Consider the following 16,430-nt stretch of genomic DNA (forward strand, 5'->3'; position numbering starts at 1 on the left):
ACTGTGCAGCTGTGTAGATTTAGCACTGTGGCCACACAGCTGTGGCGAGGGAGGCTGAGATGAGACAAGGCAAGGCAGCAGAACCTGCCAATAGAGACAGATTAGGAAGCTCAAAGACTGGGAGGAGCTCTTCAGGCCATTAAGGCAGACGCCCAGGCTAGGCTGGGCCTGGAGCTGGCTGGCTGTTTTTCAAGGACATACTCTTCAACTCTTCAGGTCCGGATCCCAGGTGGTCTGAGAGCCGACAAGGTGTCTGGGGTGGCTGGGGAGTTGGAGGCTCAGGTGAATAGGTCTGACTGGCAGCTTATTTCAGCTGACTACTGGGCCTGGCTATGGTGACCCTGGGGTCTCCTGTGGAATGAGGAAAAATGATCCTGGCAAGACACCCTTTCCTTAGCTAAAAACATGCCCTGGGGCAAAGCTTTTCTATTCATAGAGATGGGAGGGGGCTGTGAGTGAAAACCCTCAGAATCTCCAGGGTGTTCTCATGAAATAAAGCCTCAGGAAATCTAATAAGAAGCTAATTTAAAGGTGGCTCTAGCCTGTGGCTTTCCTTCCTACCCGAGAAGAGAGCAATCCCCAGCCAACCTGGTTTTCTCGAGTTCCAGCTTTATCAGCAGCACCTGCAAAATAGGACAGGACTATCAGAGGGCATAATCCTTTGACTTCCTTTTCCCCTCACCTGAGCAGCTAGTGGTGGTGAGCCGTGCTCCCTGCAGCCAGCCCTGTCTGAGCTTTATTCTCCAGGGCTTAGAGCTGGAGGAAGAGTCAGAGTGCACCTCTTCTGTTTCCTGCCCCGACCTTCATCTTCAGTGGGCCCAGCACCCAGCAGGGAAGCTTCTGAGTATTGCCTCTGGCCAATATTAGCCCAAGGCAAGCCCCACCAGGCACCCATAGAGAACAATGAGAGGGCATTCCTGTCACTGTGTGACCCTGAGACAATGGCATTGGTTTCTCTAGCCTTTTGCTTCCTTTCTATCAATTTTCTTCATAGAGCCCACTGCTATTTGTAAATATCTTGTTTCTTTGTTCTCTTTTCCTCTAGGAGATAACCTCTATGAGAAAAAGGACCATGTATCAATATGTCTCTTTGTATACAGAAAGTGCTCAATATTTAAGGAATGATTGGATGAAAAAAATCCCCAGCTCCATCTCTTGTGGCCATGGTAACACTGCTTAGCCCTGTGTGAAGTACAAGTTAAAGAATCTGAATCCTGCTGCAGAATTCTTGCCCCTGGAGAAATCAGCTGTAAGGGTCCATTTCTTTAAAGCCCCAAGATACAGGGCGGGGGAGTGGGGAGCAGGGGGAAGAAATAACAACTGACATAAGCCCAGGCAGTCTGACTCTTGTCAATGCCAATTAGGCAGGTTTGGATCTGCATTCATACCTTTCAGATGCCCTTCAGGGCTTAAGGAGAAAGATGCAAAGGGATGAAATGACATTTGAATGGCAAGTGTGGTAGGGTAAGGATCTAGTGCAAGAAGCACTTGGTTCCTGGATGGGACAGCCTTGGTGCCTGGGTTTGCTTTATCCACAGACTGAGTGACTCTTAAGTTTCCAACTTCTTGACCATTAGTGACTACTTGCTATGGGAAAAGCACTTCAGACTTCATAAGATGAAACTGTCCTAGGGCTTGTCATTTTGTTCAGTCCTCAACTTTCCACTCCATAGCCTGTTTCTATGCAAACATCAGCATGTGGAGCTAGATGCAGGGAATCAGAGAAGATTAAATCTATTCCCCACTGGAACTCCAGTGAACCACCAGGGCCTCTGTCTCTGGCTCATATGAATTTTACTGGTCCACTACAGGGAGGCCAAGAGTCAGGGAGGGCTTGTGATAGAAGGGTTGAGATGGGGTAAGAACAAGTGGCCTGTCCTTGACAGGTTGGTAGATATAAGAAGCTAGAGCAGGTCAGGCCCTACTGGCTTGTTCAATTCCTAGTTTTACACTGGTCTTGGAGAGCTGCATCCCTCATTGCACACCAACCCCATCTCCACCGTTTGAAACTGCTCTCAGGATCACCCACTCTTGCTCTCCTAAAGTACTTGTAAGGCACCTGGTGGGGTGGAAAGACAGGGGAACTCACCAGAAGGTCCCTGGAGGCCAGGGGGTCCTTGAGGACCAGGAGGACCTGGAGGACCAGGTGGTCCCATAACCGTTGTTCCTGGAATTCCAGGAATCCCTGGAATTCCTGGGGGTCCCTGGGGTCCTGGAGGTCCTGGGGGTCCTGGAGGGCCATTGGGTCCAGGAGGTCCTGCTTTCTTTCCTGAAAAATAGGGTTCAATGTTACTTTTTTTTTTTTTGAGATGGAGTTCTGCTCTGTTACCCAGGCTGGAGTTCAGTGGTGCGATGTCGGCTCACTGCAACCTCCACCTCCCGGGTTCAAGCGATTCTCCTGCCTCAGCCTCTGGAGTAACTGGGATTGCAGGCACGTGCCACCGTGCCCGGCTAATTTTTGTATTTTTAGTAGAGATGGGATTTCACCATGTTGGCCAGGCTGGTCTCGAACTCCTGACTTCGGGTGATCTGCCTGCTTTGGCCTCCCAAAGTGCTGGGATTATAGGCGCAAGCCACCATGCCTGGCCTCAGTGTTGCCTTTGTAGTTATTTCCTGGATGAGTGGACTGTCAGGAGTTCTACAGACTTCTGAGGACACAAAGTCAGCTCTCTGGGAGTCCCTGCTAAAGAGTTGGATACCTTTATCACACAGCTCTGTCTCCCTGTCTCTGTCTGTCTTGTGCTTTCTCTCCCTTCCCCCCACTCCCTTTTGTGAATACACATTTACAAAGCTAGGTTTGAGCATATAGAAATAAGTGGCCCTCTAGGAAATCAGTCTGTGTCTGTGGGGAAACAGACACAGTAATGGGATAGTAGAAGTGCTACCTTAGTGGGGAGGGACCAAATGCTGAAGAGGTCAGGGAAGGTTTCAAAAAGGAGGTTACATTTCAGCTGAGTCCAAAGGATGAGAACTACCAAGTGATTAGACCTATGGGTCACTTTGTGGTTCTTTTTAGAATTGGGCTATTGTTGAAGAATGTAGAGCTTTTATGTTTGCTGCCCAGTTTGGTGGACTTGATGTCGATAACAAGAGGAAGCTGTACAGCCTGGCCTTAGGAACAGTATCAGCTCCAGGAAGGCTCCTCTAGGAGTCAGGATGTACAGGAAATGGGGGTTGGGATGGGGACAGTGCTAGTTGGGAATGAGAAATGGGAAGGAGTTTTGGAGATGGGGGAATGGAGAAGGAGGAAGAGGGGCACGGGAAGAGGGGGAGGGAGAGAGAGATATTGAGAAACAGGAAAGAAGCAGTGACAGAGAGTAGAGAGAGCTGAGGAGGAGGCAGTAGGTTTCACTTTCTTAGCTGACCTCTGTAAACTCTATTTTAAAAGATCTCTGGGAAAGGAAATTCTGTAAACTCCATAGTAACATGTTCCAATGTTTATTGCCCCTCACTGCTCACTCTTAGGAAGTTCTCTGGTATATTAACTGATGTCCCTCTTGTGGCAGTTTAAGCTCTTATTCTATTTGCGTAGACAGAGAAGAATATACATATACATAATCCTTATATATGAAAAGAAATTAAGTCACCCACCAACCCCTATTTCTATAGGCTAAATAATCCAGCTTCCCAAAGTCTTTCCTCAGAAGTCCTATTCTCAAATGTATTACTAGTCATGCCCACCAACTCTTCCCCCATTTCCTCCTTGCTATCCTTCTAGAACAATCTCGACCCTCCTATTTCATATTCCAGTCCTTTCAACATTCCCACCAGGATGTAGTTATCTTAAATGAGTCATAACTGTGGTCTTGAACCAAAACCTCCAGCTCTTCCTGTTGACTTCCTCTGCTCTGTGCTGCTACACTCAAAGACTACAGGTGGGCTCAGGTCTTCTTCCTTCCTTCACCACCTTCTCACAATTTTATGGAAAGTTTCAGGAATGGAAGCCTGTTTCCAGACTTCATCACAATGTCTTTACCTGAGGTAGTTTCTTAGTTTTAAATACAACCTTTCTAGTCTCACTAAAGACCTTCTTACTGACTCTGACTTCCTGCTCCCCAGACCCTTAGGCAGGAAAATCCTGTCCTGATTTATCAGGTCCTCCTTTAAGAAGAATGCCTCATGGCCAAGAAACCAAATCCTCATGGCAATGCCACTCAAGAGGCCAGTTGTCTATGTCTAACCACATCTGCATTTGGAATAAAACCATGGGGTCATTGTGGGCCCTCTTCCTCAGAGAGGAAGGAAAGGAAGGTCCAGAGAACATCTCTCCAAGAAGAGTCCCTGTAGCCTTAAAGACCTAGAGGCATGAGCTTTAGAGGTTTCTCTGCACTTAGCAGCAAAAGATTGGATCTGCCCCGTTTCTAGTTCTAACCAATTTCAAGATGCTGAACAGGAAAACCATCTCCCTTCAGATTTGGGCACCTTCCAAATCAGGCTTATTCAGAGCCCAAGTTTCAATTCCAGCTAGTGTAGTGGAAAGAACACAGAATCTGTACTCAGGAGATAAGGATGTAAGCCCCAGCTCTGCCACAGACACACTTTGGGCAAATCCCTTCCTCTCCTTGAGCCTCAGTTTCTACATCTGTGAAACAAGGAGCTTGGCCTGAATGATTTCTCTGTTTCCTCATGAGACTGACTGAGCTTCCATAAGGAGGGGTGACTTACCACTTGCAGTCAGGAAGCTTCCTTAGCCTGGTTGTAAGGTTTGCTTCTCCCTCCTTATTTTCTAGGTGGCATAGACACAGAGGTTGGTGCATATTAGGCTGTCCTGTGTCCCAAGATTTCCAAGCCTAACAGTGATTTTCAAGCTACAGGGTGTTCTATGGGTAGCACAAACTTCAGCTTCAAGAATGTGAGTCTCCTGTAATTGCTAATGTAATTTTGGAAGACTTACAGCCAGAAACTCCTCCAGTCCAAGAGACTAATGGTTGCAGTGAAAACAGAATGTTCACTTATGAAAATGTTAGAAGGCATTTGAGAAAAAACTCCTGCTTTGTTCCAGTTCTGCAGCTGGTCCTCTGTTCCTCTGCAACAAGGGTTAGGCAAGTGTGCTTCTCACACTTGTATACTTACACAAAGTTGGGCTCAGAGAAGAGAATGTACAAAATGACCCCTGGAGCAAGAGGATAACTTCAGAGGATTGACTCCCTTCTCTGGATTTCCTTACTTTAACAGAACACCTTATGATATAAAAGCCCAGAGACATCTGTACTTAGAAACATACCCTATGTAGTGTTAGATGAAAGAATATACACATTTCTTTCAAAGCTAAACTTCATCAAAGGAGTATTTCCTTAACCTTTTAGCTAAGCCCCAAATGAAAGAACAACCAAAAGTGAGTGAATGAGTGAGTGAGAGACAGAGAGTTGTGGAAGGAGGAAAATTCCATTAAAGGGTGAAAATTAAGTGAACAATTCAATTTACCTCTTCAAGCATGTGCCTATTCACCATATCCAAGGAAATCCATATTAAATGGCTTCTAAATAACTTTCAGCCAAAGTAAATGTTTAAGGCCTACGTGCACTCTCTTCTCAATAATGTCCAAGGTAGCAGTGCCAGGCAATGATCTGAGTTATAATTTCTGTTTTAAAGGGATGTGACAAGATTTAAGAACTACATGTTTGAAAATCAAATCTACTTTCTTAAAAGACAGAACATCTTGGTGGTAAATGCCCAGGCCCCACAGGGAAAGGTTTCCTCACTGACTCCAGCTCCCTGGCTGTTTTCCAACCTTGCTCAGTTCAGGCACTCAGGAGGTCAGGTCATTCCTCAGCTGCTTTACAACAGGCACACAACTTTTCCATGTGGACTATGATACCTCAAGGCACCAGAGTACCCTAGTGTTCGAAGAAGTGGCAGACTGCAGGTGAAGCCAGTCTTTTGGCCTAGTCTGGGGTTGGCAATCTATTCTACAAAGCTCCATAAATCTTATCACACAGCATCATTTCACTGAAAGCATTTTCATGAAAAATCATTAGTTTTACTCTGTCTTCCTCCCAGGTCAGAACCCAGAAACAAACAGGTGCTTTAGCTAGTTTCATAATTGGGTTTTTCAGTCCTAAGTAGTAGACCATATTGCCTGGCCCTGTCTTTGGATTGACTCTCCTCTTTTAGTTAAGTGAGCACTTGTACGTGCCCTAGGGCCAGTTTCATTGCAAGTACACTGGGGACTTACTGACCCAACAACGGCACAATGGAAGCTGCTTTGAAAAGACTAAACGGTCAGGGTACTACCCCAGAATAGCATTTTCATTGCAGAGAAAATGATATTGAATCCTCAAAGCAAGAAATACCTTCCCTGACTCTTTGGGAAATCAAATCAGGGAAGCTTTAAGTCCAAGAAACAGGGTGCTGACATCTTTTGATAGGTAGCGTATCTAGTTCCTACTTGGTGACTCAGGATTTCATTCATACCCAATCACTGATTTGATAAAGGAGGAAAAAAAAGGATAAAAACGAGTGCCTGTAATCCCAGCTACTCAGGAGGCTGAGGCAGGAGAATTGCTTGAACCCCAAAGGCGGAGGTTTCAGTGAGCTAAGATTGCGTCATTGCACTCCAGCCTGGGCAACAAGAGTGAAACTCCGTCTCAAAAAAAAAAAAAAAAAAAAAAAAAAAAAAAAAAAAAAAAAAGATAAAAGAAGAGCAGGGAGAAGAGTAAGGAAGAATGAAAGAAAGAGGTGAATCATCACTAAAGAATGATTTCTTGTTCTTCAGAAACTACAATACTCAAGAAGATAACATATTGAATAAAATAACGGACAGACAATGCTGAAAGAATGTAATACAAAAATCGTACTCTTGATCTTTTTTTCTTCTAATTTTAGAAAAGATATGACAAGACAGCAATTTTATAAAGTAAGGAACTTACCCTTTTTCTTGTTTTTAACTGGACCTATATGAAAAAGAAAATAGATAATTAAGTCATTAGAAATGAACAGAAAATGTTTATTTTCTAAGATAGTCACTAGGAGGGATCCCCAAGACACTGCAAATTTGAGGGAGTCTCACAGTCAAGGGTCAGGCTTTTGGCAAGGATCCAACTATCAAACCTCCCCATTCTGTCTTCTGGCTCTTGAGGCCACAAAACTTTCAAGGAAGATTTTTCCCTAGGGAGAAAAATCTTTCTACCTCAGTCTTTGGGGTGAGGGAATGGGTACTTCTCCATAGAGATGAAATGCCCAGAAACGCACAACTCAACAACCTTAGGACGGCATTCCATTAATTCTGCAAGTCCTGAGGTTGAAGAGTCATGCATTCAGGTGAGAATCTGATATGAAGTCTCATGTGTTGAACTTGGAAGGAGCAAAGGGTTATTTTCATGGAAAGAGCAGAGCAGCAGTGTTTGATTAACTTTTAGTCACTTCCTTATCATGATTTAATTTGTTACTTATTAAAAGTTTGACCATAATATACTCGTGAGGGCCACATGCATTTCCATTGTAATTTACCATAAGTTAATGGACACTTTAACAGAAATGTCGGCCGGGCGCAGTGGCTTATGCCTGTAATACCAGCACGTTGGGAGGCTGAGGTGGGTGGATCACGAAGTCGGGAGATCAAGACCATCCTGGCTAACACAGTGAAACCTCGTCTCTACTAAAAACACAAAAAATTAGCCGGATGCCTGTAGTCTCAGTTACTGGGGAGGCTGAGCCAGGAAAATGGCGTGAACCTGGGAGGTGGAGTTTGCAGTGAACCGAGATCACACCACTGCACTCCAGCCTGGGCGACAGAGCGAGACTCCATCTCAAAATAAAATAAAATAAAATAAAATGAGAAATGTCAACCATTTCATTGGCAGTGAAATCACAAGCATTTTCTTGGGAATTACTTCTAAGGAAAATAATTCTAATCAATTGAAGGCACTTGGAAACCCCAAGGTGTTTCTAATATAGTTAGGTGACCACAACTCACCAAACAGTTTAGGTCGCTCCCAGACAGTCACTTTTTTTTTTTCCCTTCTAGGAAATCAGTTCTCTTCATTCTATATTTGGATTTGACTTTCTTTAAATACAGGTATTTAAAATCTGTTCCAAACTGCCATGAAGACACAATTATACATTAAACCACTGTCAGTGCCCTCAAGAGCTTATAAAAGGAACACTAAGCATTTCAATATTATAGTTTATAAAACATATTTCAATTTATCATCTCATTTGATATTTGCAACAAACCTGGAATGATCTCTAACTGTAAGAGCAGGCCCTATTAGAGATCAGTAAAGTCTCTAACCTGGAGGGCTGCCAGAGTGGCCATCGAGAGCTTTCACAGGTCTCTTGAAAAACCAACGTCTGTGTAGACTTTTCTGGCAAAGTAATTTCATGAGCAACAGTAGCTATTGTTATGTCCAGGGGATGTTTTAGATTGGAGCAACCTGCTGTACTTAAGGTCATGAATCTCAATTCTCTTTTCCTTCTCTCTTCTCCTTTCCTCTCCTCCTAGTTCTTTGTCTTCTTTCTTTGTTACCCATCCTTTATGAATTTTTTTAACAGCATTGTGAGTTCTTGAGAATGTGCTTGGAAGTTCTGAGAGGAAACCACAACTACATAGACATTAATGATAAGAGGCAGCGACTCAACCTGAGAAATGCCTTTTTCTTGAACAAGAAAGCTGTCTGGGGAAAGATTTACACAGAAAGGGCTCAGCTCTATCAGCTAGCCAGCCACCACAGCCTAGGAGAGTAGTAGAAAGACAGCCATTATAGCCACCCTGCCCTCTTGGCAAAAGTGTGCTAGCCCGGACCAAGATTTTGACCATTTCAGCTGGTTAAGGGTAAGCAGTGTTATATCAGACTTCAAAAGCAGGCTTTGAGGAAATCAGGCCATCACCAGCCAACCAGTCCTTACTGAGCATGTGTATGGAAGGCAGTAAATAATGAAACACAACTTACAACTCTGTCTTCAAGAACTGACAGTTGAATAGGGAAATACAAAAGATGAGGGGTGGCTTCAGGAATTATACTGGCCATTTAAGGGGAACAAATAGCTTCCTGGAGAAGGTCTGACCTAAATCCACAAGTGAAAAGAGAGAAATGGAAATTTCAAAATCTTTTTAAGCTTCAGTTATTTTTATACAAGATATACCTACTCCTTACACATACATAAATGCATGCATACATACATATATGCATAAAAAAGAGCAAAAGGAAAAAGAGCTTATTAAAGTACCCCCAAATAACCTCTACTAACATTTCATGCACATCTAGAAGTCTTCTATGTATATAAATAGGTATTTTTACAAAATCGGATCAGATGAAAAGTGTCATTTGATAACCTTTTTTATGTCAATAACTACATTTTTACATTGTAATTTTTAATATGGATGCATCAGCGTTTAATCATCTTTGATAGGTATTTAGACTGGGTCCAGGTTTTCACTACTTTAAACAATGATGTAATGTTTTTACATATGTAAATTTTTATACACTTGTCCAAAGGTTTTTTAGGATGTGTCATTAGAAATGACACTGTTGGGTCAAAGGGTGTGAAAAGCTTTCCTTACATGTAATTAAACCTAATAATCTTTTCCTATATGGTTACTGCCTTCAGTGTCATGCTTACTTAGGCCTTCCCTAATGTGACATTATAGGTAACTCTTTATATATTTTCTAGTTCTTTTATGGTTTCATTTTTATTTTTAAATCTACAATTAATCTGGTATAGATTTTGGCAAACAGTGTAAGACAAAGAGTTAACTAAAATTTTTATATTTTTTCCCTAAAATGCCCATGACATGAAGAGTACCAAGAGAAACAGGGCTCAAAGTCATTTCTTAAACTTTTATTTTAGTTTCAGGGGTACATGTGCAGGTTGGTCCTATAGATAAATTATGTGTCACAGGGGTTTGGTGTATATATTATTTCATCACCCAGGTAATAAACATAGTACCCAATAAGTAGTTTTTTGATCTTCACCCTCCTCCTACTCTCCACTTGCAAGTAGGCCCTGGTGTCTATTGTTCCCCTCTTTGTGTCCATATGTATTCAATGTGTAGCTCCCACTTACAAGTGAGAAGATGCAGCATTTGGTTTTCTGTCCCTGCTTGTGATTATAGCCTCCAGCTCCATTCATGTTGCTGCAAAGAACATGATCTCATTCTTTTTTATGGCTGCATAGTATTCCATGACATGTATGTACATTTTCTTTATCCAGTCAACTGTTGATGGACTTTTAGGTTGATTCCACATCTTTGCTATTGTGAATAGTGCTGCCATGAACACACATGTGCATGTGTCTTTATGGTAGAACAAGTTACATTATTTTGTGTATGTACCCAATAATGAGAGTGCTGGGTTGCATGGTAATTCTGCTTTAAGTTCTTTGAGGAATCACCACACTGCTTTCCATAATGGCTGGACTAATTTACACTCCCACCAGAAGTATATAAGTGTTCCTTTTTCTCCACAACCTCACCGGCATCTCTTGTTTTTTGATTTTTTAGTAATAGCCATTCTGAATGGTGTGAGATGGTATCTCATTTAGTTTGGATTTATATTTCTCTAATGATCAGTGATGCTGAGCATTTTTTCATATGCTTATTGCTCATGTATATGTCTTCTTTTGAAAAGTGTCTGTTCATGTCCTTTGCCCATTCTTTCATGGGGTTGCTTGTTTTTTGCTGGTATATTTAAGTTTTGTTGGGAGCAAGCCCCCCAAAATCTAGCCATAAACTGGTCCCAAGACTGGCCATAAACAAAATCTCTGCAGCACTGTAACATGTTCATAATGGCCCTAACGCCTGTGCTGGAAGGTTGTGGGTTTACGGGAATGAGGGCAAGGAACACCTGGCCCACCCAGGGCAGAAAACCGCTTAAAGGCATTCTTAAGCCACAAACAATAGCATGAGCGATCTGTGCCTTAAGGACATACTCCTGCTGCAGTTAACTAGCCCAACCTATTCCTTTATTTTGGCCCATCCCTTTGTTTCCCATAAGGGATACTTTTAGTTAATTTAGTATCTATAGAAACAATGCTAATGACTGGCTTGCTGTTAATAAATACGTGGGTAAATCTCTGTTCAGGGCTCTCAGCTCTGAAGGCTGTGAGACCCCTGATCTCCCACTTCACACCTCTATATTTCTGTGTGTGTGTGTCCTTAATTCCTCTAGCGCCACTGGGTTAGAGTCTCCCCCATTGAGCTGGCCTGGGCAGGTGGTGTCCATTCATGGGGGCTCGAATCCAGGTCGAAGGGTTGCCAGAGCGACAGTTGGAATGGAAAACTGGCTGGAGGACACCTGAGTACTCTTAAAGCAATCCCTGTGGTGAGTAAGAAGGGGAGCTCAGAAGTGTCAGGGTAACAATTGGACAGATGTGGGGTCTGGTTCGTTTCACCTTGGAACTTTTTCACACTGATGATGAGGAGGAAGGAGGGTATAGCAAAGTAACAGAAGAGGTTACAGAGCATGCTTATTTACCAGCTAAAGCTAAAGTGGCAAAGGAGGGAGAGGTTCATCCCTACCCTTCTGCACTCTCTCATTATTATTTTGAAGAAAAAAGACCCTCCAGATCTTTCTATTCTGGAGGACACTGGGCAAAAAGTAGTTGCCCCAGTGACTGTTTGAGCAGCACCTCGAGTGACCGCTCTTAGTTCTATTTAGGCAGGAATTCAGCAAGTTAGACAAGAGGGAGATTTAGAGGCTTGGCAGTTCCCTGTTAGAATACACCCCCCAGATCAACAGCGAAATATTACAGCTACATTTGAGCCTTTTCATTTTAAATTACTCATATAATTAAAACAAGCTATAAATGAGTATGGACCAGGTTCTCCTTTTGTAATGGGACAGTTAAAGAATGTTACTGTTTCCAGTCAAATGATTCCTACTGACTGGGACGCTCTTACTCAAGCTTGTCTAAGTCCTGCTCAGTTCTTACAATTTAAAACTTGGTGGGCAGATGAAGCTTCCATTCAGGCTGCTTGCAATGCCCAGGCCCAACCTCAAATTAATATAACTGCAGACCAACTTTGGGGGTTGGCGGCTGGGCTGGTTTAGATGCACAACTGGTCATGCAGGATGATGCCATAGAACAGCTTAGAGGAGTGTGCATTAGAGCTTGGGAAAAAATCACTTCAGGTGGGGAACAATACCGTTCCTTTAGTGCCATAAAACAGGGACCTAGAGAACCATAGGTAGATTTTATAGCTCCGTTACAGGAGTCTCTTAAAAAGATGATTGCAGATTCAGCTGCTCAGGATATAGTGTTGCAGTTATTAGCTTTCGACAATGCTAATCCTGATTGCCAGGCTGCTCTGTGACCTATCAGAGGGAAAGCACATTTAGTTGATTATATCAAGGCCTGTGATGGTATCAGAGATAATCTGCATAAAGCTACTTTGTTGGCACAGGCAATGGCAGGACTGAGAGTGGATAAAGGAAATACTCCATTTCCTGGAGCTTGTTTTATCTGTGGGAAGCATGGTCATACTAAAAAAGAATGTAGAAAAATCAGCAAGTCAGGCCGCCAGATATAGGAAAAACGAAAACTGTTGAGCCTGAAATATGTCCAAAATGTTAAAAACGAAAACATTGGACTAATCAGTGTCACTCTAAATTTGATAAAGATGGGAACCCGATTTCGAGAAATGCCATGAGGGGCCCGTCCTGGGCTCCATTCTAAACCGGGGCATTTCCAGCTGAGGCCATTCCCTCACCCCTGTACAATGTCCGTCCCCCGCCATAGCCGGTAGTGCCGCAGTAGATTTATGCCGCACAAAAGCTGTGAGCCTTCTGCCTGGGGAACCCCTGCAAAAGGTCCCAACAGGAGTCTGTGGACCCTTGCCAGCAGGGACTATAGGATTACTTTCAGGAAGGTCTAGTGTAAGTTTAAAAGGGGTACAAATACATACAGGAGTTATTGATTCAGATTACAAAGGGGAAATTCAAAATTCCATTTCTCACACTGGTTTACTTAGCTCCTGACAAAATTCAGACTACTACTCCTTACTCCTACTTGGGGACCTTAGTAAATGACACTACCATTGTGCCACAGAAAGTAACCATATGTCGGGATCAACTAAAAACATTAAATGACTTTCAAAAATTACTAGGGGATATTAATTGGATATGACCTGCTCTAGGCATTCCTACTTATGCCATGAGTAATCTGTTTTCTATCCTTAGAGGAAATCCTAGTCTCACTAGCCCTTGGCAATTAACAAAGGAGGCAGAGGCAGAGTTACAACTGATTGAAAAGCAAGTCCGTAAAGCTCAGATAAATAGAACAGATCCAGAGAAGACTCTCAATTTGCTAATTTTTTCAACTCAGCATTCACCTACTGGTGTTATTGTCCAAGAACGGGACTTAGTAGAGTGGTTTTTTCTTCCACATACTAATCCATGGACTCTAACTCCTTATTTAGATCAAATTGCTACTATGATAGGGATTGGGAGAACTCACATTGTTAAATTACATGGATATGATCCTGGAAAAATTATTGTCCCTCTCACGAAGGCACAAATACAGCAAGCTTTTAAAAATAGTCTTACTTGGCAAACCCATTTAGCTGACTTGGTGGGTATTCTCGATAATCATTTCCTAAAACGAAGCTGTTTCAGTTTTTGAAATTAACTAATTGGATTCTCCTTAAAATAACTAAATTTAAACCAATTGAAGGTGTTGAGAATGTTTTTACAGATGGGCCTAGTAATGGTAAAGCTTCTTATTCTGACTCAAAAAGTAAAGTTTTCCAGATGTCTTACATTTTTCTCTATGTGGAATATTAAACACCTTACTGGTATCCCATACAATTCTCAAGGACAAGCCATAGTAGAAAGAATGAATCTCTCCCTAAAACAGCAGTTGCAAAAGCAGAAAGGGAGAGACAGAGAATATGGAACCCCATTGATGCAACTGAACCTAGCATTAACTTAAAATTTTTTGAGCCTGCCCAAAGGCCAGATGTTATCAGCAGCTGAACAGCATCTACAGAAACCAGCTGCAAAGACAGAAACAGAACAACTGATTTGGTGGAGAGATCCAATAACAAAAAGTTGGGAAATAGGTAAAATAATAACTTGGGGTAAAGGTTAAGCTTGTATTTCTCCAGGCCAAAATCAATAGCTGATTTGGATACCATCAAGACACCTGAAACCTTATCATGAGCCAGATGCTGAGGAAGAGACTCCGGGAGGATCCCGAGAACCCCCTGGTTGCAGCCATGTTGAGACTGATGCTGAGGAGGACCCAAACTGTCACGAGCAACACCCATCGAACACAGCCACCCACCTGGGGACAGATCAAGAAGCTGTCACAAATGGCAGAAGAAAACCTGAGGAAAGCAGGACAACCAGTCAGAATGAATAATTTAATGGTAGCTATGATAGCGGTTATTACCACTGCCGTGAGCATTCCTTCAATAAGGGCTGGTAATAATGCCTGGATGCAATCACTCTATGACACAGTTACCATAATAAATCTGCTTCTATAATTGAGGCATACCGCCTTCAAAAACCTATTTGTAAACAGGATTGGACCCATTTAGAAAAAATGAACGTACTTGTTTAGGAAGATTGCTTTGCTGAACAGGCAGAGGTGCTGCACAACGATTCCTATGGAGTCATTATTAGTTGGTCCCCTAAGGGGATATTTAGCTTGAATTGCACCTCTCAGTCTGCGTGCCACAGTCACACTATGTTCAGATGATCTGGACAAAATGGTCAGATGGTAGAAATGATAAGAAGTACAGCAAAAGTTCCTATTATCTGGAACCATGGCAGTATAGTAACACCTCAACCTCAAATGATATGGCCCACTCTAGGTGCTAAACAAGGATTTGTGGAAACTATTAAATGTTCTTAATAAGATCAAAATTTAGGAAAGAATAAAAAAGCATCTAGAAGGACACTTGACAAACTTGTTTTTGGATATAGCAAAATTAAAAAAACAAATATTTAAAGCATCCCAGGCACACCTGACCTTAATGCCAGGAACTGAAGTACTTAAAGGAGCTGCAGACAAATTAGCAGCTAGTACTCCATTAAAATGGATAAAAAAACACTGGGAAGCTCTGTGATTTCAATGATGACTGTGCTTTTAATCTATGTTGTTTGTCTTTGTATAGTCTGCAGATGCGGATCTCGACTCCTGTGAGAAGTAGCTCACTGTGACAAAGCTGCCCTTGCTTTTATCTCTGCAAATCAAAGAACGGAGACATGTTGGGAGCAAGCCTCCCAAAATCTGGCCATAAATTGGCCCCAAAACTGGCCATAAACAAAACCTGTGCAGCACTGTAACATGTTCATAATGGCCCTAAGGCCACGCTGGAAGGTAGTGGGTTTACGGGAATGAGGGCAAGGAACACCTGGCCCACCCAGGGCAGAAAACCGCTTAAAGGCATTCTTAAGCCACAAACAATAGCATGAGCGATCTGTGCCTTAAGGACATGCTCCTGCTGCAGTTAACTAGCCCAACCTATTCCTTTATTTTGACTCATCCCTTCGTTTCCCATAAGGGGTACTTTTAGTTAATTTAGTATCTATAGAAACAATGCTAATGACTGGTTTGCTGTTAATAAATACGTGGGTAAATCTCTGTTCAGGGCTCTCAGCTCTGAAGGCTGTGAGACCCCTGATCTCCCATTCACACCTCTATATCTCTGCATGTGTGTCCTTAATTCCTAGCGCCGCTAGGTTAGTGTCTCCCCCACTGAGCTGGTCTCAGCAAGTTTCTTATAGATACTGGATATTGCATCTTTGTCAGATACATTGTTTGCAAACATTTTCTCCAGTTTTTGGGTTGTCTGTTTACTCTGTTGATAGTTTCTTTTGCTGTTTTGCTATGCAGGAGCTCTTTAGTTTAATTAGGTCCCATTGATCATTTTTTGTTGTTGTTGCAATTGCTTTTGTGTCTCTGTCATAAAATCTTTTCCAGGGTCTATGTCTAGAATGGTATTTCCTAGATTTTCTTCAAGGATTTTTATAGTTTTGGGTTTTAAGTATTTAATCCATCTTGAGTTAATTTTTGTATATGGTGTAAGGAAGGGGCCCAGTTTCAATTATCTCTGCTTATGGCTAGCCAGCTATTCAAGCACCATTTATTGAATAGGAAGTCCTTTGTAGATTGTTTGTTTTTGTTAATTTTGTCAAAGATCTGATGGTCATAGGTGTGTGACATTATTTCTGGGCTCCCTATTCTGTTCCATTGTTCTACCTATACCATACTGTTTTGGGTATTGCAGCCTTATAGTATAGTTTGAAGTCAGGTAATATGATGCCTCCAGCTTTGTTCTACTTGCTTTGGATTGCCTTGGCTATTCAGGCTCTTTTTTGGTTCCATATGAATTTTAAAATAGTTTTTTCTAGTTCTGTGAAGAATGTCATTGATAGTTTGATAAGAATAGCATTGAATCTGTAAATTTCTTTGGGTAGTATGGCCATTTTGACAATATTGATTCTTCTGATGCATAAACATGGAATGTTTTTCCATTTGTTTGT

At 42.3% G+C, this 16,430-nt stretch overlaps 1 protein-coding gene across 5 annotated transcripts in view; it reads right to left on the bottom strand.

Annotated features, from left to right (window-relative positions):
* The window catches only part of EDA (ectodysplasin A), a 418,184-nt gene that overhangs the window by 9,401 nt on the left and 392,353 nt on the right, over nt 1-16,430 (bottom strand). For all 5 annotated transcript variants that reach the window (XM_007991966.3, XM_007991967.3, XM_007991968.3 and 2 more), the window contains exons 3-5: nt 6,870-6,893; nt 2,090-2,269; nt 589-623 (exon numbers count right to left, since the gene is read on the bottom strand). In XM_007991966.3, the coding sequence (XP_007990157.1) occupies nt 589-623; nt 2,090-2,269; nt 6,870-6,893 (239 nt within the window). The remainder of the gene's footprint in view (nt 1-588; nt 624-2,089; nt 2,270-6,869; nt 6,894-16,430) is intronic.

The sequence above is a fragment of the Chlorocebus sabaeus genome, chromosome X (assembly GCF_047675955.1).
Source record: "Chlorocebus sabaeus isolate Y175 chromosome X, mChlSab1.0.hap1, whole genome shotgun sequence".
NCBI lineage: Eukaryota > Metazoa > Chordata > Mammalia > Primates > Cercopithecidae > Chlorocebus > Chlorocebus sabaeus.